Raw genomic sequence first — 22,484 nt, 5'->3', positions numbered from 1 at the left:
AAGTTTTTATTATCCTCCTTGACAGTGAGAAAAAAATCTGTATGTGCATAATTTTTTTTGGAGCTTCATTGTTCATATGCTAAATCTCTGAAACTAAAAATCTCTTGGTCCCAGTCTCACTGTTAATAGGATAGCAAACTAAGAGGATACATAAAGCTTATTCTAATTCCACCCTGAAGCTCTCTGAAGCACTGCTGCATGTCCGGGAGCCATTCTGTAACTGCCTTCTCCAGCCTCTCTAGAAAAGAGGTGCTTATCTTGATTTACTAAGTAATGATAGGAAAGTAAAAGACTGAAATGTCAAGCCTTAGAAAAAATGGGATTAGCTAACTGACTGAGAACAAAAATATTTGGATAGATCAGAGCCATCCTCAGGCTGCTTCTCTCTCCCACCCCAACCCCACCCCTTATTCCCCAAAGTAAATTTTAAATACAGAGAGCAACAGCTATTTCAAAGTGTTTACAGTCTGCTCCGTGTGTGCATTTGGTTTCCTATTTTCTTTTCTCTTTGGTGTGTGCATATTCAGAGACCAAATTGGTGGGGAATTTATAGTTCCCTCTCATGACCCTGTATCTCACCTTAGCTCTGTATGAATTAAAGGGAGCATGGGGGTGTGTGTTAAACGTGGGAATACGTGGGGTGTGTGGGGAGGGAGGGATTTATCCATGATGGGATTCCTGCCTTACCCTGGATACCTGCTAAAGATGATTTGCATCCCTGGCTCATACAGGGTGAAATTCACCCCTGTTCAAAGGGGCAGGATAAGGCCTGTGTACCACTAAACTCACACTTACATTACAAGGCCTTAATTGGGATTTGGTTGCTGCGGAGATCTTGTACTAAGGCTTAGAGGGGTTTTTTTTAAATCAATCTAGGTACTTAGCTGGCCCTTCATGGCTGTGGTATCTGAGTATCTCACAGTCATTAATGGACTTTATTCCCACAATATCTCTGAGGAGCAGGGAAGTATTTTACAGGTGGAGAATTGAGGAAACTAAGTGACTAGATCACACAGGCAGTCTCTGGCTGAACTGGGAATTGAACTGAGGTCTCAAGTCCCAGTACATGCCCTAGCTACTGACTATCCTTACTACCCCTTTCATGCAAAGAGACTTCTGAAAATCAATAGAGTTTGCTGGTGCACTAAATTGCACCTAGTGGAATGGATTTTCAGAAACGTCTCCAGAAGATGGGATGTTCCCAGAACTTCCCTAATAGATGCTTCCTCCCTTCTCTGCAAGGTGCCAGACACTGAATTTCCCCACTCAAAGCATTGCTAAACTGAATGAACAATAAATGCATATAGACCTTACAACATTTTTTATAAACAATGTTCTCTTTATTTGCAGAAGAATATATTTCCTATCCACAGTAAAAGAAAGCTGACTGAGGTGCAGTAAATGATTTACTTTATTACACCTTTTATTCAGACTAACTTGGAACAAATATTGGGTTGCCTGTTAACTTCCCACAACAAATGTAAAGATAATGGAATGATGCATTGAGAATATAAGCCACAGCGAGCGAGAGAGGTGTACAAAAAAATAAAATGTTAATACATCAAAATATAAAATTACATACAAATCAAATAATGACTGATAGTTTAAGACTTCTGGTTTTTTATTATAGTGGTTGTATACTTTTTATAAATTAAAAACTAACACCTCTTTGACGACGTGAAACATGAAAGCCACGATGTTTTAAATCAAAATGGAATTTCTTCAAAAACTCATACAGCTAGACAAAGAACAGAACCCGAGGATTAACTGGCCCTACTTGAAGGCATTGTGAGAAAAGTGCTGTGACTTTGAACTGCTGCAAAGCAGCTCCATTTGGTTCTTGCTGTGCTTTGTGCTTTATAAATAGTCAATGCGGGTCGTGTTTGGCTCACACGTGCTGCACAGTCAACAGTGACACAGCTCTGCATTCGCCCCATGGTGGTACTCATGTGAGTAACTGCTAACCAAAGGGAGCATGATGTTCACACTCTGGGCCCGTGCGCTTTGTTATATATGCAGGGTGAACTCAGTAACACAGTGAGCTGTCATTTCTGGCACTTGGTGAGCCTTGGCTCTGTTAGATGTTAGCCCACATTTAGGCCCAACAGCATTATAACTTGGTAATCATGCCAGTTTTATGGCCATATTGTACCATCAGTTTTTACTCAGAATTGTCACTAACTTTAAGGAGGGCAGGCTGAATTTCTTCACTGTACAGAATAAGCTCTCCTCCCCCCTCCGCCCCCCATTAAGTGTGATTTAAGTGGTGCATAGGCCGAGGGCTGGCCCAGTGCATAAGGGTGAATTTCACCCTGTCGGTAAAACAATAACAGCATACAGTCTGCATTTGGTCTGCCTATGGCTAGTAACGAAGGCTTTGTTCATCCACTTTTATGGGTGTTTGCAGAAAGTGCAGTGGAGAGGGAATGTGCAGGAACTCTCCAAGGATAGCATGGAGAGGGTGAGCAGGTAGGTTGAAGGAAGAGAAAAAGCAGGAGCAGGAGCCCTCCATTGGAGGCTGTGAATAAGTAAGGGAAAGGCTGCAAGGGGAGACAGGAGAATTGAAACCCATGCAAGGCACTGACCCAGGACTCTTAGGGTACGTCCATACGACCCGCTGGATCAGCGGGTAGTGATCGACTTCTCAGAGTTCGATATATCGCATCTCATCTAGACGCGATATATCGAACTCCGAACGCACTCCCGTCGACTCCGGAACTCCACCACCGCGAACGGCGGTGGCGGAGTCGACGGGGGAGCTGCGGACTTTGATCCTGCGCCATGAGGATGGGTAAGTAGTTCGAACTAAGGTAGTTTGACTTCAGCTACGCTATTCGTGTAGCTGAAGTTGCGTACCTTAGTTCGACCCCTCCCCCCCAGTGTAGACCAGGCTTAAGTCCCAACATGGATTCTGATCTAAAGATAAAAGCCAACCATGTTTTGAATTACAGGGCTGTAATCCATCCTGAAGATCTGATGACTACACAAACCACTGGAACTTGACTCTCATGGTTTGTCAATTTTACCTCCCTGGATGAAATTATAACCCTGCTGTAAATCTCAGCTGCCTGGTGCTTTATTTATTCATATCTCTCTCACTCTCTCTCACACACACACACACACACACACACTTACTTTGAGGTAGAAATTTTAACTCTAGTATTTAAGTACACAAAGAAGAATGAACACAGTATTTTAGGTCTATCTGACTAGTAGTCCAGGGATTAATGTCTGAGAAACCATCATGCTCAGGGCCAGCTCTAACTTTTTTGCTGCCCCGAGCAAAAAAAAAAAAGAGCGCCGCCCTGCCGAAACACCCCCCTCCGCGAGTGCTGCCCCCTGAGCGCCACGCCACCCAAAGCCAGGCCCTGCAAGCGCCGCACCACCCGAAGCCCCCGTCCCCCTCGAGCGCCACACTGCCCGAAGCCCCGCCTTCCCCAAACACTGCACTGCCCAAGTGCTGCACTGCCAAAACACACCCCCCCTCTCCGAGCACCACCAGGCAGAAACAAAAACAAACAAAAAAACCCTCCAGCGCTGCCCCGCTGAACCAAAAAAAAAAAAAAAAAAAAAAAGCCCGAGCACCACCCCGGCCCAAGGTGCCACCCCAAGCACGTGCTTGGTCGGCTGGTGCCTGGAGCCAGCCCTGGTCATGCTTTATTTGTAAACCCAGCAACTCTAATGGCACAAACATGAATTATTATTTTTAAAAAGTCCATTTTTAAAAGAGGTACAATCTACTGTTGTGAATAATTGGCTTGAGCTAGTGATTTAAAGGTTGAATTAAACTGAATTGAGTTTCTAAGGAGCTGTTTTTTGTATTTATTTTTAATTTCCCCCCCTTAGTCTCTGCAGCAAATAGTAGAAATAGGATTCCGAATGAAAATGTGATAACCTCAGTTTATTTTAGCATCCAAGTAAGAATGTTTTGATTTATGAGTACACAATTTACTAATTGTTTGAATACTGCACCATTGTAAATCACCAATATTTAGCTGGTTTTAGTTCCATTCCTTTTCTTTTTTCCTGTAGGAAATAAAGAGATTAAACAGATGATATAACTTTATCAAACATATGTATGTATATACACATCCAAAAACCTTTCATTTTTATGACAATACAGGGCAGGTTAAAGAAGTAAGCATAGTATTAAGAAAAATGACTTAATGCTCATACATTATTCAAATATAAAGACCACAAATCAGTAGGTTATCACTTTAAATGTTCTGAGCTTTTAGTATTAATATGTATTTGCTATAAAATGAAAATGGTTGAAAAGTTATTATTCTCTAGTCTGATGTTAATTTTCTCTGCTATGTTGAATGCCACTGGGTAAGTGCAGTCCTAATTTAAGTTAGAAGAATTTGGTTATTTTGAATTCTATCCTAGTGGGCTTATATTTTGTAGGAATCTGAAAATAACGTGGGTGTTACAAAGACAAAAAATTACTTATTTCCTCAGCTGTCTCTCAGCAATACTGAAGAATACTGCCTTTAACGTTACATGTTGAAGGAGAAAAAGATTGAAGAATGCACGAGTAAGGAAGTTGTTTATAACAGTTAGAAAAATCTCACTCTGACATTAAAGGAGACTCTGCTGAATCACTTGAAATGTATCAATTTGTAATCTACGCAATTACAGGAGATGCTCTGCTCTGAAAGCTGTTTTCCAGTCTGTGCCAGAACATGTGAAGCTGTGTAGAACACTTCTGTTGATAAACCTCCAGGCTCCATTTCTCCATAATTGATTTAGTTGTTATTAGTTATGCAGGGAGAGAAGAGATCCTCAAGGCTTGGTAAGGCAGTATTCCGTTACTAAAAGCAACCCTTTGTGAATTAACATTAAAATACCAAAACCGCCTCAATATTATTCCTTTAAGTCTTTTTTTCCTGGACACCAGCTGTCACAGAGGAAGTCTCCAGCCTCATCTTCTCCTGCCTCCTTATCCGGCTGGAGCTGCATCAGCATGGCCTGCAGAGTTTCCTTCACCATCTGGATCTCCCTCTGTAGAGACTGTACATGCTTTATTAAGGAATAAACCTAAAGGTGATTGGTAGCCCCTCTTCTCTTGCCAAGTTATGAAATAAATTGTTGTTCTGCTGTTCACAACAGATGGGGATTGCTATCTAATTGTGGCTTCAAGTTCTTCCAAACTGGTTAGATTAAATATTCATACATATTTCACACTTTCTTTTTATTTATTTATTATATTTATTTATTTTGGATTCCCAGTAACTTTGAAGTCCTCAAGTGGCATTACTTAGCGGTTGTCTTATAAGGGTTAGAAAAGAACTCGGTTGGAGGGTTTGTTTCTTTTTGGGGGGAGGGATGGGAGAGGAAGGTGTAGATCAATATAGAGGTTGTCTATTCTGATGCCCAAAGACACTATTGCAGTCAATCAACAACTGCAATAACCTAAAATCTCAGCAGTTATTAATGGATATCGAAAGAGCTCCTGCTATTAATGGGGCAACCCCTCAGCTCCTGAACAGTAATTCTCACTAATATAAGACCAAGTACTATCCTTGGATTCACATGCATTGTGCTGCCTGAACTCAATGGGAGCCACACACTTGCACATGAGGATAGGATTTGGACCAGTTACCAACTTCCACCATGTCCTCCCCAGCACTTTATACATAGGAAATGGGATAATTTTCAGATAATTCTCCCTTCTTTGCAGAGAGCCTTAGTATGGGTCATCACTAAGGCTAGGATTTTGTCATGGTTATTTGTAGTAAAAGTCATGGACAGGTCTTGGGCAATAAACAAAAATTCACGGATGCCGTGACCTGTCTGTGACTTTTGCTGCTGCAGCTCCATGGTTCCCCTCCCCCCCCGCCGCCATGGTGGCTGGGAGCTGTGGGGTTCCCCGCTTCCCGTGGAAGCTGCAGGAGCCCCCCCTCTGTCCATGATGGCTGGGAGCTGCAGGGTGACCATATTTCCCAAAGAGAAAATGGGACACCCCCAGCTGCTCGCCTGAGGAGCATTTCCCCCCACTCCTCATGAGGCTGTGACCCATTGCTGGAACCCTGAGGAGGGCCCCCTCAGGAGTCTGTCACCTTATGTGGAACCTTGCCAGGGCCCTGCTGGCTGCCAGCTCCAGAGTCCCACCGCCCCTGGGGCTGAAGCGGAGAATATCATGGAGGTCTCTGGAAGTCACGGATTCCAGGACCTCTGTGACATAAACATAGCTTTAGTCATCACTAGTTTGTATCCAGAGGGGGCAGAACTTGCCCCACCTTCCAAAGACTCCCTCAGTTACAAGATGCTTCCAAAGCTAAGCCCTCTGGGTTGTGAAACAAAAAAGGAGTCTCTCATCCTGCATCAGTACCTTGCAAAAAAATACTTGACAAGAAACATGAACCACAGGAAAGATTTTAACTTCTGCAGAGAACTTTTGAACCACAAGTTTGACAGATTTCTCTTAATGGAGGGGAAGGCCGGCTCTGTGGACCTATCCCTTTCAAGAAGGGAACATTTTCAGGAAAGCAACCACAAATTCTCCCATTCTCTCTCCAGGCAAGGTCCACAGATCCCCAATGTAGGATTTTCTGAACAGTGACAAAATTCCTAGGGAGGGAACAATTCTCTTACTCTAAGGAATCACTACACCATGCAGGCCCTACCTGCCTAAGGTTGCATCAGCTGAAGACTGAGTATGGGTGTTGTAAAACTTGGTAAATGTATGCAAGAATGACCAAGCTGCAGTTTTAGATTGCCTGAGAAGGGGCCTGTGCTTTCTCAACCCATGATGCCACCTCCACTTGTACTGAGTGAGCTGTTGTTTCCACTGGAGGATTGAGACCTTTTGCTCTATACACACCAGCATATACACTGTGAGATTGATGATCTAGATGCTTTAGCACCTCTTTTCCTTGGATGAAATAAGACCAGGAAGTCTGTTCTTAAGTTCTCAGTTCTTTTCAGATATGCCTTTAAGGCTTGCTTGCGTCCAACAAATACCACAGTTTCTCCTTTGGGTGAGAAGGATGTGGACAAAAGGAAAGCAATGAAAAATGCTTAACTGTGCTCATTGTGCTCAATGAAAAATAAACATTTGGAATAAAGGTGGGAACCATTCACAAAACCACTTTATCTTTGTGGAAGATGCAGAAGGATGGATCAGTTGATAGAGCTCCCAACTCGGACACCCTTCTGGGCAAGCTGATAGGGATGAAAAAGGTTAATTTGATAGCCAAGTAGTGCAATTAAACTGATTTAATAAGTTCAAAGTGCACCTGCACTAAGGCATTGAGCACAATGTTCTCTGCATCTTAGAAGGACCCAATAGCTGAACTGCTCTAATGAAGCGACACACGTTGTTATAGTGGGACACAGAAGACTTTCTAGATACACTCAAAATTGTCGACAGTGCAGAAATGTGTACTTTTAAGGTATTAGCCTGCAACCTGACATAAAAACAGCCATGTAAAAATTCTAGAACATAAAACATTTTGGTTAAATGATGCTGAATATGTCTCCTACTGTGTGAATTTAGCCAAATCCTTGAATAAGACCTGTTTTTTTTTTACTTTCTCCTAGATGCCAACAGAGTTGCCTTTCATTTTAGAAACTTCCTTTCAAATGCCAAGCTGCTAGATTTGATGTGCTTGGATCTTGGTGAAGAACTGGTTCCTGAGATAACAAATCTGGTCTCAGATTCAGGAAAAATGGTAACTCCCACTGACATGTCCACCAGGTCAGGAAACCAAAGCCTTCCAGGCCAATGAAGAGCCACTAAGATCACTCCCATTTCCTCCTTTCTAATCTTCTGTATTACTCTGGGGGTGATGGGCACTAGGGGAAAGGCATGTATGCCCACGGCTTCTGGCTCTCTTCTCCTGGCAAAGTGTTGGCAAGCCTTCCAGAATTGGAATTTTGAAAATTTTGGTATTCAATTGGAAGGATCTGTTGTGAAGCCTTCATTATGCCTAACTGTTTTTCCTTCTGCTCAGCCAGTCAACATTTTTATTGCTGGTGCCCTTGATGTGCAAGGCGTTGATAGACAGCAGATGGGCCTTCACTGACTGCATGAGTGATGCTGCTTCTTTCTGTAGATCCCTTAATCTCATACTGCCCAAAGGCTTATATATGCCCTTACTGATAGGCTGTCCATTATTATAAGGATATGACTGTTGAGCAATGCTGAGGCCAGTTGTTGAAGAGAGTACTTTATTGCCACCAGTGCTAGAAAATTTATGCTTTTCTTTTGTTTGAAAAAGGACCATGTTCCTTGAGTCACACACTTCTAGGAGAATACTCCCCATCCTTCCAGACTTGCATCTGTTATAACAGATCTGTCTGGTTCTGCCATGTTCATCTCTCCCTGGAACCTCTCCAGACTCATCCAGCAATCCAGGGAATTCAGAACAAGTGACAAAATGGTCACTTTCTGAGATGGAAAAATCAGAGAACAGGGAATCAACAGCAGGAAGCCCTGGAGAGTCTTCATATGCATACTTGCTCAGAGCACTATCCCTATGCAGGACACGATCACCACTAGAACACTCATTAGAGTGCTGACTGATGTCCTTGGGCATCTCCTCAGGAGGGTAATTGCTGATCTAATCTTGTCCTATCTTTCAGCCGACAGAAACATTTTGTGGGCCTCTACATCTAGATAAACTAGGCACTGAGATGGCTGAAAATGAACCTTTTTGGAATGTACTATAAATCCATGCTGTTGCAACATATGAATTGTGGTTCAAGTTACTCAAGTGGACTCCTCCTTGGATGGGGCTCTTACTTAAATGTCACCCAGGAAAGGGTACATCTGTATCTACTATTGCCTGTGAACTGCCACCAAAATGAGGAATTTTGTGAGCATTCGAGGAACAGCTGACAGTCTGAAAAGCAGCACTTTGTATTGAAAATGATTGGCCTCATGAGTAAGTTGCAAAACTCCCCTGTGCCCCGGTGAACTGGCACATGAAGGTAGGCCTTCCTCAAGTCGACTGATGTAAGGTAATCATCCTGGCAGATCACTCCCACTATTGACTTCAAAGTGTCCATCTTGAACCTGAGCCTCCTTATGAACTTGTTCAGGTGCTTTTAATTCAGCACATCTCTGTCCTCCTCAGATCTCTTGGGTACCAGAAATATGAATATTGGCAGGAGAACAACACTGCCTCGGTGGCTCTCTCTGTCACAATGATTCACAAAAGATCATCTATAGCCTCTTGTATATTCTGCCACTTTTGAGGATTTGAGAGTAGTGGAGAGGGGAGAAAACAATTATTTGGAATCTTCTGACACACTTTTCTTGAACAACATCCGCGGCCCATCTGTCTAATGTTGAGAGGCCATTGGTCCTTGAATTTTAATAGCTACCCCATCTCCAGTTGTTGCTCACTGCACCCACCTGACCACAGTCAGAAGTTGTTCTAATGTTGGAATTTGCACTATGGGAAGAGAGCTCTCTCCCCTTCCTGGCCTTAAACTTGTTCCATCTGACTTTGTGTAGCCTCACCTTCTGTATTTCGGGGATTAGCCATGAAAAGGATATTTAAGCCTGTAATAGAGCTGGCTATTCCTTTTCCTGCATTTGGAATCAGGAAGTCCTGTAAGGTCTTTTTGATTTAGCTGAGGACTCTGTCATGACTTTGTCTAATGGCTCCCCGAATTGCTAACCTCCTGAATGTTTCAAAGCTGCTAATATGGTTTTGGCCTATCCCTGGACTCCTTAGTAAGCCAGGAAGAGCTACATAACAGCTGCATGGCACAGCCCTTTGTCTCAATGGATCCCTTGTGGTACATGGACACTGCAAAAAAACCCGAACAAAACAAACCCCCTGGGGGAGAGTTTCAGAGCACAGGTCAACTGACTCAGGTTCACAGGGCTAAAAATAACAGTGTAGATGTTCCCACTTGGCTTGGTGTCAGGGCTCTGAGATCCTCCTCCCTTGCCAGGTTTCAGAGCCTGGGCTTCAGTTCAAGTGGGAATGTCTACACTGCTATTTTTAGCCCTGTAGTGCGGGCCCAAGTCAGTTGATCCAGGTTTTAAGACTCCCTGCCATGGCGTGGTTTGTTGTGTTTTTCCCCCCAGTGTGGACATAACTTTAGAGAGCCAGGCATAGCTACCTAACAGCTGTATAGTGCAGGCCTTTGTCTGACTGCATCTCTTAATGAGCCAGACAGTACTACAGAAGAACCGCAGAGCACAGCTGTGTTGCCTCACTGAAGCCTAGGGTGAACAAGGCAGGATTTCAAAAGGGTTACCACCCCTTTTTAAAGCAGGCAGAGTTAGTCAGTCAGACATAAGTGGTGAGCCAAGAGGCCCCTTACCGCCTGCTTGTTCCTCCATGTCTGTGCTGCTCTCCCTCTCAGTCCTCTACAGTCGGCTGTATGAGGCATGGTCGACCCATAATGAGCAGAGTTGCGTTTGTCTAGCAGGTGTGGCATGGCTGACCTGCCCTATGAGCAGGGTTTGGTTAGTTTAGAAGTTGTGGCATGGTTGATCACAGCATAAGCAGTGTTTTGGGGCCCCTTTTCTGCCAATGTCTCTGTTCCTCTGATTGCATGTGAAGTGGTCAGCCATCAGGGGCAGCTCCAGGCACCAGCACAGCAAGCGCGTGCCTGGGGCAGCAAACCGCGGGGGGCGGCGTGCCGGTCGCTGGGAGGGTGGCAGTCAGGCTGCCTTCGGTAGCATGCCTGTGGGAGGTCCACCAGTCCCGCAGCTTCGGCGGCAATTTGGCGGTGGGTGCCGAAGGCGCGGGACCAGCAGATCACCCACAGAAATGCCACTGAATCTGTGTGACCAGCGGACCGTCCACAGGCATGCCGCCGAAGGCTGCCTGACTGCTGTGCTTGGGGTGGCAAAAAACATAGAGCCGCCCCTGTCAGCCATAGAGGCCTGGCCAGACACGTTACACTGGAATCTAATCTTTTATTATTATGCTTATTCTTTCTATGTATGAAAAAAACAGAGCTTTTAGTTCTGGAGCCTGCTGGTGATGAGTCAGAGGAACTGCCATCCCAGAAAGAACAACAGGCCAATTGTCTAATTTTCTTGGACCATTTCTTGACCTCTTTTCCCCCTTCTTAATTTACTCAGTAATCTTCCTGCATAGGTCAGGTTGCAGTTTCAGGGCCCAAAAATGGTAACACAGATTCAACTGATAATAGAGAAAAGTAAATCTTAGTTTACAACAGTAAAGCATCACAGGGTATTCATGAGACCCTGAGTTCCAAATGAAAAAAGACTGGAACTGGAACAAAAACCTTACTTTTTTCAAAACTTAATACACAGAGGGGAAATGCTATATTGCTTTTGGCCTTCTTAGAGCTCATCCATTATCAAATGTTGTTTTACTCAAGTACAATGTCGATGCAATGTCAAAACAAAAAGGCACCCTTAGGTTATGTGACTGTAAAAAGCAAGCTCTCTCTCTTTTGAAAATGTGACTCTAGAGAATCATGGGAAAGTTATGCAAATCACTCCTATGGCAGGCACAAACACCAGTTTGAAAAGCCTTTTGGCAGCTTTTGATTCTATTATAGCTTCCTCAAAACTTCATCTTTTATGTAATTTACATTCATTTACTGTGATGTTTCACTCTTTACATTTTACCATGGGGAAAAAAACCACATTTATTTTGGTAGAGGGTACATTCCCCTTAATTTTTGGGCAGATTTATTAATCTAATCTATGACTTCATATAAATAATAATAATATGCATTTCTATGTACTTTCCCTATCCAGTGCTCTCAAAGCACTTTACAAGCACTAGCGAATTAAGTCTCACACCACCTCTGTGAGGCAGGGAAATATTGTTATTGTGTAATAAGTGGTCTCAGACCCAGGGCCAGCATTAGACTATCGCAAGCAGGCTAACTGCCCAGGGCCCCATGCTATAGGGGGCCCTGCGTGGTGAGGGTTTGTGCATCAGCTTCAGAAACATTGCAGAAATCCAATGTGTGAGCAGGTAAGGGAGGCAGAGTGGGGGGCCCACTCCTTAGTTTCTGCCCTGGGCCCCAGTGAGTCTAATGCCAGCCCTGCAGATTGAATACCAAGATGCAATTTAATCATAAAGTTCTGCTGAAATCAGAACTAGTAAAAGCATAGCTCATGCAGTTTATGAACACCAAGAAACCCCTGAGATTTAATTACCTTTGATATGCAGCCTGGAACAACATGCTGTTATTTGTAATATGCTAAATGATTACAAAAGGTTTTTAGGTAGAAAAAAATGGAAGCAAAAATTATATGCTTCATTACCACTGAATATTATATCTATGAGGCAGGAAGAAGAAAGAAAGAAAAGAAAAAAATACAAAGAAAAGGAGCTGTGGGCTGGAGGAGCAAGAGATATGACTGGCTTACGCTTGAAATAAATTCTAGTAGTATCAGGAATGTCGCCACATTCACAATATGACAAACCAAAGGACACCAGTAATTGTAAAGTTAAGGCTAAAATACTGTGGCAAAGGGACATGTAGAACCTCTACTGGTAACAAATGGAGTTCTGCATGAGGGTCATGCTCATTACATGTCTCTGATAGGATGCAGGGCTGCTGCTAGTTTGCTGCTAGAAAATGGGATTAACCCAATTAAGCTTCTTCCTCCCCTGGCACAAAGTGCTCAAGGGCAGGAGGAGGGCTGGATGCTACAAGCCAGAGACCCTAGGGAGGAAGACAGGAAACTCTTTAAGAATAGTTTGTTGGGTGACAGAAGGCCTTGGAGCTACAGGCTGAGGTGATGGCTGAGACTGGGATTTTCTGGTTTAGATCTCTGATAATATAATATCAGCTTGCTTTAAATAGTGCACTCTGAACACATGGGGGAAATGTGTACGGGAGGAACACAAATGGCCAGAAAGATGTTTGTGGGTTGTTTGGCTGTTTTTTCCTATTCTACCTGGCAAACTACTCTGTCTGTTTACAGTGGCTCTCAGTACCGCAGTGGTCTGAGATCAGTACATAATGTTATGTCTTATACTGTAGGTGCTGTGATTCCCACCACACTATACAAGTTACATATCGAAGGAGCAGCGAGCTAGGGATGCCTTTACTGCCAATTACTCTTCTCTGTTTCTGTCACTGTTCTCATGGGGCTGGAGTGAGGGCAGGAGTTTTCCAAGCCCATCTCCAGCCTTTGTATACCACCTTTTTCTTCCTTGTAGGATGAATGCAACCATTCCTGTGATGAAAGGAGCACTGCAGGTGCTTTCTTTGTTGTCTGTCAAAACCAAGTCTTGAATTGGCCAAGGACTAAGAGTGGTGGTCCCTTCCTTGCCCCTCCTAAAAATGTATTACGGCTGGTCCTTGCCATCCTGAGTGTCAGGGATCCAAGCTGAAAATTAGACCTTATTTTAATCTGTGAATCTCCTTACTTTATTTACCAACATAGAGTACGGAAGAGAGCCATCCATGGAAGTATAAGGAGGTGGAACTATAAGGCATAATGGAGATGCTGCAAAACCCACTGGTACATTCATGACAAGTGTCCTACTGGGTCCTGCAATTCTATAATAAAAAATGAAGGTGGTGCTGGGGTTTGTGGGGGATGGTGGCCGAGGAGAGTCAAATACCACACTACTACAGCCCTGATTGTTCCTGCAGTAATGCAGAACATTAATTTCTTAAAGATTCATCCAGATGGTGACTCCTGACTAAGGTATGGTAAAGAACTAAATATTTATTTCACCACATATTTGGTACAGACATGGGGCTTGATTCTGCTCTGGCATCATTTTTACACTGGTGTAAGTCCATTGACTAAGCAGAGTTACCCCAATTTACACTGATGTACAGGAGACCAGAATCAAGCCCCATGTCTTCACCAAATACACGGTGAAGTAAACAGGTTAGGACCTGTGTGTGTCTAATCAACATTTAAACATGCTATTACAACTTCAAAATCATTACTTAATATTTGGGTTTTTTAAAAGGAGGGGAAGGGGATTTTGTGCATTTAACATACGGTAGCCCAACCCAGTTTTCTCTCAACAAAAGCATTTTCTCTAGAAGGAACTATTACATGCACTCAAATTGTCTATCAAACCCGAACTGCTAATTAAGAACAAAAATGACTGTGAAATTGCAATATAGGAGCCATTTAATTTTACTGGAAATTCTAGGCCTTTCCTGTCAGTGAAGTAACACCTCTCATCAGCCCTGCAGACACCAGCAATGAGTCACCTCTCCTTCTTTGGTTTTTCCAATTAATGATGCAGACTGTTTTCATACACTTGCCACTGATTAACTATAGTTGACTGTTTTGTGGTTATATTTGGTTATGCTACATATAATTTAGCAAACATGTCAGACAGTCAGAGTGCTACAGAGGAGATTTTTTATTCTGTTTGTTTGATTTTTTTTATACAAAGGTACTGTTTAATATTTGCAGTGAGAAACTTCAATATCAAATGAGACTCCCAAGAGGCTCTGTGTAAATATTCAACACCATGAAATATCGCCTTCTGCTTTGTTCATGTCATACCAGCAATTACTAGTAACAGCATGGCTGATTCGAGCGTTATGTGCCATCTAAATGTATAACGAAAAACAATGGCAACTGGGAATTATTTCCTCTAATATAGATTTAATTATTAATCAAAGCCAAGATGTATACTAAATATTGGAAGAATTTCTTGACAGCTGCAGGAATGTAGTTATCTGTGGGAGGTTTATAGTCCTTTTCATTAAAAAGAGACATCCATATACCTTCACAGCAAATTTTGTCCATACATACTTTTTTTCCTCCTCAGTATATTCACAGCTTCCTTTCTTTTATCTAAATACAGAGCAGTCAAGAATTTTGCTGGGAAGTTTTTACAGTACTCATTAAGTTCTAGATCACATTTTACAAATAAAATAGTCCTTACATAGTTTTATACCTTTAAAAGTATTTTTAATAAAGACCATATAAGCACTTACTATTTGAGATGTGTTTTCACTGAAGTCAAGTAAGTGCTGTGAAAAGCTCAATCCTTAACCTCCTTGTTGACAGTAGTAACTAGTGCCAATTGTGGTGCTAGTTTTTGTAACAAAGGAATATCAGGAATGAGATCATGATTATTTCATAGGCTATTTAACAGCCAACAGATTGATTTTGAATAATGGTTTAAAGATTTGATTTTTTTTCATCCCTTTTAAATAAAACAAAAGGACAACTTGATAACTTTTGGTTACGTTCACCTTTAGTGGATTTTAGTCAGTAATCTAGAGTTTAAAGGCTCTATGTTGCTAGCAATCACTTGAGATATTCAACAAACTTTAAATAAGTTTTCTGATTTGTTCTTGATGCACCTCCTGGAAGCCATAACAGCATCTTTCCCACAGGATTTAACTCCATTTATGTAATCACTGATGTCAAAGAGCCAAGTCTTGACGCAAACCCAAATCTCCAGACTTCCAAATCTCCAGATTTCTGTTGTGATCTACAGTACCTGGACTTAGAAACCAAATTTTCACCTAATAGTGCATTTAACAAACACCACTAAATTGTCTTTCTTCACTATTGTTAATTACACTACCTGTGAACCTTGTATGTATCTTAATGCTAATTGCAAAGTGCATGATCATGTTAAGATCAATCTTGTGAATAGTGAAAATTGCTTAATAATAGGTTAAAGATATTGTCTATTAAAATGTAGTCAAGGTGGGGAAGGAAATATGGGGGTTTGGGACACTCAAAGCTAATCTGGGTGAAAACTTAATTGTTTCTCTAAATGAGATTGACCCACAAGTCTGTTCAAAGTTCAAAATGATTTTTAATTAACTTTTACATTTAGAATTTAAACTAAATTGAAGCATACACTGCCTTTATAAAAATAATACTAATACTATGTGCTTCTGTAGTGTCTGTCATTCAAATATCAAAAAGTTATTTTCAAACAAAAATGTATGAAACCTCAAAACAAACCTGTAAGGTGGGTAACTACTGTCAGACCCATTTCACAGCTGGGTTAATTCAAGTATAGATGTAAAGTGACTTCCAAAAGAAAATACAGCAAGTCTGTGGCAGAGCTGGGAATAGAAGACTCCTGTATCCCTGTGCTCTTCTACCTGTTAGACACACTGGGCTCAATTAAGAATGAGCTATAAGGTGTAAAGTTAGAACCTCCTGCCATTTATTATAGGGGAGTTAAATGAGTGTATGTATATAGCATTGCAAAGGGATCTCAAACAGGATTAAGGTTGATCAATTATACTATACAAATGCCTCACAGACACATTACAAATTGGTCTGTGCTAAACACAGGTTAATTATCTTCCTGTAAAAATAAGACAAACATTTAGAGCAGCGAGGGATTCTAAGTGATGACAAATTACTGCAAAATAGCTAATTACATTGGCTGAATCATTGTTTCTCATAGGAATTTTAAACAGTAAAAATATTATGCACTTTTAATGAATATCAGGCTTATTTTATGCTTTTAAACTTTTGCAAGGTTGGTAATGGCTCTGCAGGTCTATAAAACAATACAGCATCTCAAATAAAGTGTCTCATCTTCCTCTTGCCTTCCATCTGTTAGTGTCTCCTAAGATTTTGTCCTTAGCCTCTATACTGCCTTTCCTTCATGACCTTGTCTGTTCTTATGGTTTCAACTCCAGCCTTGATGAGGATGATTCTCAAATCTATGTTTCTTAGAACTGTATGCCTTCTGTTTAGTTCCTTATCTCCGAGTATCTTTCTAACACCTCCTCTTGGGTGTCATTACAAGCTACCATTACAAACTCTCCAAAATGGAACTTTTTCATCTTTCCTTTCAATACTTTTCCACTCTGTCTCTTCTCTATCTCCATTGAAAACACAACGATTAAGAATTTGTGAGACACAAACTGGGAAATAACATGTATTATTTTTTATGAATATGGTGCATGACTCTCCTTATTCATGATGGAGTTGCTATGGAGTTGGAGTTAGATCAAAAGGCATTGTTAAAAGAACCAAGCAGGGAAGGTAAAATAATGGGCTAGATAAGGAGCATCCCACCAAACAGTAAAACACAGTAGCCAGGTTTATAGCCATGAAGAGGTGACGCCTATGTCCCAATCCTAGTGAGAGCCAAGGCTGATGAGAGAAAGACCAAAGGGAAACACTAACCCATCACAGGAGCATGGGCCTAGAAAAGGGAGGAGGGTTAGGTGAGCAAGGTGAGGCTGCCCAGAGAGAATCAATGAAAGCTGATAGGCTAAGGGGTACACAGAGACAGAGAGCGCCTGCTGCAAGTAGGAAAGTGTATTTTTCCCAGCCAGAGATGGGGATTAGCTGGGCTAACAGGAACCTACAAAAGCTGATGAGGAATGATGAAGGTGTAGGTCAGAGCATGTGTCTAGCTTTTTTATTGTTTTTACCCTTTGCTCTATGTGCTTTGTACCTCTGGGGAAACAAATGAATAATACTTTGTTTTGAAGACCCTGTTTTGAGTTGCTTTAATCAACTCCCTGGTCACAGGTTCCCAGAGCGAAAGGGCTTACAGGTTCCAAACACTGTTCAGCCTGTGTCATTAACCTGGCTGGGAACCAGGAAGGCTGCAACCCAGTGACCCAGTCCCAGAGTGGTTGGACTGTGTGGTTCTGCCTGGATTGAAGTGCAGGAAGCCAGCCCTGTTACCTAACAGGTGCACATGAGAGGGAGGGACTAAAAGAGGTCCAAGGTGCTGTTCTCCCTGTAACTGTGGCACTTTGTCTCCCAGATTTACAATCACAGTGGTATATTTACACTTCTCCCCATATACTTGTCTCTACTAAGCATGCCCTTTTTTGATCTGTAATATAGCCATCATTACTCCCCATTCCCTGAAAACCCGTGTCCAGTTCTTGTCCATCATTATCTTGTTTTAAACTTCTTCTCTAGACCTTCCCACCTCTCCCATCTTTTCTCTCCAATCAAATCCATATAGTGTTTCCAAAATCATTCTTCTCTCCTGTCACTCCAACAAAATTGCTGGCCTCTGAGAAAGCCAATGAAAGGATTCAATCTGTATTTAAGTTTCATATCCTAGCCTTCAAAGTGTTACGTAATCTTGGCCCCATCTGTATATTGCCTCTCATTTTGTATGCTATTCCTGAACCTCTTTCCTTACTGCTCCTTTCATTGTTCTTCTCGCACTCATGGCTACTCATTTCTATCACATTGCTCCTGTGCCACGAACAATCACAAACTCCCTGTGACCCCTAGCAAGCCCTCTTTCTGCTCCTTGCTCCAGGAAAGCTTGCTACTTTCTCCTCCACCCAAATTCTCCTCTCATCTTCTTTTACTCGAGCTAGTGTTCCATGGCTCATCATGTCTTTGGCTTGTATAGCTTAGATTGTAAGCTCTTCAGCAGTTACAAAGAATAAATACTAACCCAAGACCCCAGCCCAACCAATCTCTTCTTATGCTTTTTACATTTACACTTTCTGAAGGCTAATTTCCATTCTCAGCAGAATCACTACCTTTGGTGGAAGTAATTTATTTCTATAAACACAATAAGAGGATTAGACAACACAGGTGAAAAGATAGTCTGTACTTTTAAAGTTGGGAAATTTCTACATATGTAGGTATGGCAGATGGCTCTGTAAAGGTTAAGCAACCTTTACCCGGATGCTGGATGGCATAAGCAGCCTTTTGGTTCTTTCTGTATTTTATCCAAGGGCTTTCAGCTGGAAGAGAATCAAATACCCAACTCTCTTATGGCTATTTACACTGTATGCAGGTTAAATCACATGGTAGATGCCACATGATGCAACTACTGAATATTTCAAAAGGAACAATAGCCAGATTAGACATCTATAATCAATTCTGACTGCACATGAACTCACATTTAATTTGACTAAATAGATCATGTTTGAAAGTGCAGATTTGTGTTGGCTGTTACAAGTGTTCTACTTTATGCACTAGACACCTGCAGTGATGTGTACATTATAAAACTCAGAGATTAGATTGATAGAGATAAGCAGATGACTATTTAAACATTTAGTCTAAGATTAAATTTATAGGATTTATCTCACTCCTATTTAAGTCAACGGAAGTCTTGTCATTTACTTCATCACGAACTGGATCAGATCCATAGTGAATGAGCACTATGGGAATGTTTTATTAGACCACAAATGTCCACATTAGCTAAATTCACTCATTTCCACCTTACTTAACATATTCAGATCATGCTAAAATAAACTAGTGCTTTACATGAAGCTGGGAGATAAATAGTTAATCTATGTAGCAAAAGGATATGAATAAAACCGTCATCCAAGCTGCAGACTGATGTTTGGAGTTGATCTTCTAATTGCACCAGTTTCTCACTTATTGCTTCACATTTTTCTCCCAGTTCTGCAGAAAATAAGTGGAAGTCCTAGGAGTTGAAAAAGGAAAAGAAAAGGTGATTGCTATTGATTCCATTAGTACAGTTCAAATTCATGGCAAATTAAGGATAAAATAAATATTTTAAAACAGTAACACTGGATGGCTCAGGGAACTGGTAACAGGATACAGTGCCTTGCGTTGCTAGGTCACTTGTTCAAACCATGGTGTGGGCTGTACTGACTGAAGGCTGTTTTTGTATGATGATTTGGTGACCTATGTGAAATGAAATGAGCTGGTGGTCTCAATCCATCTCCAAGCAGCAAAATAAGTCAAGATAATTGTCACACTCAGCAGGGAATTAAATAGTCACTGAGACAGAACTGCCCTCTCACTCCCAGCCCTTCAGTGAAGGGGAATCTTGCACTGCCTATGCTGTGCATGTTCTATCGTTAAATAGACTATAGTCTCTAGGGGTACAATTTTCAAAACCACCAAAATACTTTAGAAATCAAAGTCCTATTTTTCAAAAGTAACTTAGACATTTAGGTCCAATGACTTTCAGTGAGACTTTCTAAGTGCCTAAGTTGCTGTTGAAAACATCACTTGGGCTTCTAAGTCACTGGTATTTTTCAAAATTTTCCTTGAAAGCTATAAATGTTGACATCTCTTTCAAGCACTAAATTTGCTAAAATTTTTTGAAAAGACTAAAAAAAATGGCTAAAGTGTTGACTTTTCGAATAATTCAGAATTTTGGCCGGGCTTGACATATGTGCCATTATTTAATGTTTTTCATCTTAAGAACACTGAACATGTATTGATCTAACTAACCACGGGTGGCCAACCTGAGCCTGAGAAGGAGCCAGAATTTACCAATGTACATTGCCAAAGAGCCACAGTAATAGGTCAGCAGCCCCCCACTAGCTCCCCCACTCCCAGGACCTTCTGCCCACCGGCTGCTGCTCAGCGCCGCCTCCTCCTCCCTCCCCGCACCACCTAATCAGCTGTTTTGTGGCACGCAGGAGGCACTGGGGGGAGGGGGAGGAGTGAAGGCATGGCAGGCTCAGGGGAGGGGGTGGGAAGGGGTGGAGTGGGCGCAGAGCCAGGGGTTGAGCAGTGAGCACCCCACAGCACATTTGGAAAGTTGGTGCCTGTGGCTCCAGCCCCTGAGTCGGTGCCTGTACAAGGAGCCGGATATTAACTTCTGAAGATCCGCATGTGGCTCCACAGCCACAAGTTGGCCACCCCTGGTTTAGATTAACAGTATTCTGCTATTGCATTACAAAAGAAAGCAAGAAAATATAAGCTTAAAAAACTAGTTGTTTCCCACAATTTTTATTTCAATCACAGTCCATTTTAAAATGTGTAATGCTACTTCCCGTTACAGGATGGATCAAATTTTGCAATTAACCAGGTTTAGAATATTCGCTACACATATTTCCTTGCAGTGTCATTCCTCATTAGGTGAATGACAAATTGGCAAATGATCATTCTGGAAAAAAAAAGTTCTAAAATTAAATTGTAACTGTGACACATACAAAAGGCAATTTTGCTATTTTAATCTGCACCTGCATCTACACTGGGTGACATGGCCAGGCTCGGGGAAAGCGAAGTATATATAAATGGGTGATTAGGTACCAGCTCTGAATTTCCATAACCACAGTACTGAGACAACCACGGTCATTCACTAACCGGTCAGCCTGAACTATTCTTCTCTTGCTGCATCCCCTACAAATTCATCTAAACAGGTGATGTTAATTTTACACATGCAACTAGTATCCTGGCTCTTATATGAGCCTCAGAATCCACAATGCCAGCTGCTGTGATGCTTCCTTAAATCATGGCATAAATAATGGCAAAGGATTCTGGGGCCTATGCAGAAACCCAAGCATTCACTAATAATAAGCTAAACCAGAAATGTCTTCCTTGAGGAAAAATACACAGGGGGTGGGGGGGAAGCTACAGTGGGGTGGGTGGGTTGGGACGGTGACCAAACAGCTTCACTGCCTAGGTTACAAGGTAGACAGAGCTTCTCTTATGAAGCATGTGTGCTCTTCTTTGCTGGAGTGTGCTGTTCAATGTGAAGTATATTGGTTCTGTGGATCTTTAGAGTGTTGGCATAGTCATCTATGGTGTAACAGTGAATTTATACCAGTGATGAATTTGGCCTATTGTTTTTAAATTCAGAGGCAGGTGGGGAGAAGGTGGTATCTCTCTCTATTGACTGTAAATGTCCTTGTCTCAGAACTGGGTAAAGAAAATGAGTCATCCATCGAGCTGGTAAATTGTTATTCCGTACACCAGCAAGCTCTTGTATGTTTTTTTAGGGAGAGGGCTAAGCTGAGCAATTTACACAACTGGAAGGCTATTATAGAATAGCTTTGTGAGAAGCATACAAGAAAAGATTGCAGCATTCTAAGTAAACTTTGGTAACTCTAATGCTAGAAAAAGAAGAGTTAGTAAATCATTGACAGTCATTGCTCTGAAAGTATATCTAAAAATGATGATTACCTACTGAAAGTTTCATCTTTGAATGCCATTTTTTTTCTAGAGAAGTTAACCATCATAAGAAAATTAGATGTTCATATAGCCAGCATTTCAAATGTGTCAATGTTGCATGTGTGCACGGGGGCGGGGGAGGTTGGTGCAGTGATGGTTTGCTCGGTACTATAAAATACGAGCACTTGATTTAGCTTTTAACTAGGATTTGAAAGCTCTTAAGTGCAGATTTGCTTTGATGGATAAAACATATAAATGAGATTTTCCAAATCAAGCTATCGCTGCGGACTGTACGCTTAGGTAAAATAAATGACCACAGTACAGAACATGAAGAAGTGCTGTTTTAAAGTGACATGTAAACAAAAAGCAGGCTCTAGTTCCATAATATCAATATATTGAGTACTTTGTCTGGATCAGACTACAGTACATTGCTTTAATTAAGGGCTATTAGTATATTAGAGCAGACTCACGCTGCTAAACAACTATGAGATTTCCAAGGCTGGTTTGAAAAAAATCATCATCGGAGGCAAAAGTTAAAAAATAGTGTATAGATTAAGTGATTGTCTTTGAAAATGTGTGTCATTATATTTAAGCATAATGATACAATAAGGGTGTGTGTTATATTGGGACGTCCCCATTTTCAGATGGGTTAAGTCAAGTCTGAGGTCAGAGTATTTTCCTAGAGTACTGTTGCATGGCCAGTTTTAGCCCTAATATCAGTCACCTAACTAGCACAATTGCTGAAAGACAGGAT

General features: G+C 41.7%; 1 protein-coding gene and 1 long non-coding RNA gene across 2 annotated transcripts in view; one reads left to right on the top strand and one right to left on the bottom strand.

Moving 5' to 3' along the window:
- Positions 1-5,016, top strand: part of LOC123367026 — a 119,535-nt gene extending 114,519 nt beyond the window's left edge. Inside the window, exon 3 of the long non-coding RNA XR_006578267.1 lies at positions 4,642-5,016. This is a non-coding gene — a long non-coding RNA (uncharacterized LOC123367026). The remainder of the gene's footprint in view (positions 1-4,641) is intronic.
- The window catches only part of DISC1 (DISC1 scaffold protein), a 356,636-nt gene continuing 337,728 nt past the window's right edge, over positions 3,577-22,484 (bottom strand). The window contains 3 exon segments of the mRNA XM_045011010.1: positions 3,577-4,916; positions 4,918-5,015; positions 19,166-19,283. Coding sequence (XP_044866945.1) covers positions 4,875-4,916; positions 4,918-5,015; positions 19,166-19,283 — 258 coding nt within the window. The 3' untranslated portion in view covers positions 3,577-4,874.

This window comes from Mauremys mutica, chromosome 3, assembly GCF_020497125.1.
Source record: "Mauremys mutica isolate MM-2020 ecotype Southern chromosome 3, ASM2049712v1, whole genome shotgun sequence".
Lineage (NCBI taxonomy): Eukaryota > Metazoa > Chordata > Testudines > Geoemydidae > Mauremys > Mauremys mutica.
The sequence above is the reverse complement of the archived record's forward strand: the minus strand, read 5'-3'. Positions and strand labels throughout refer to the sequence as shown.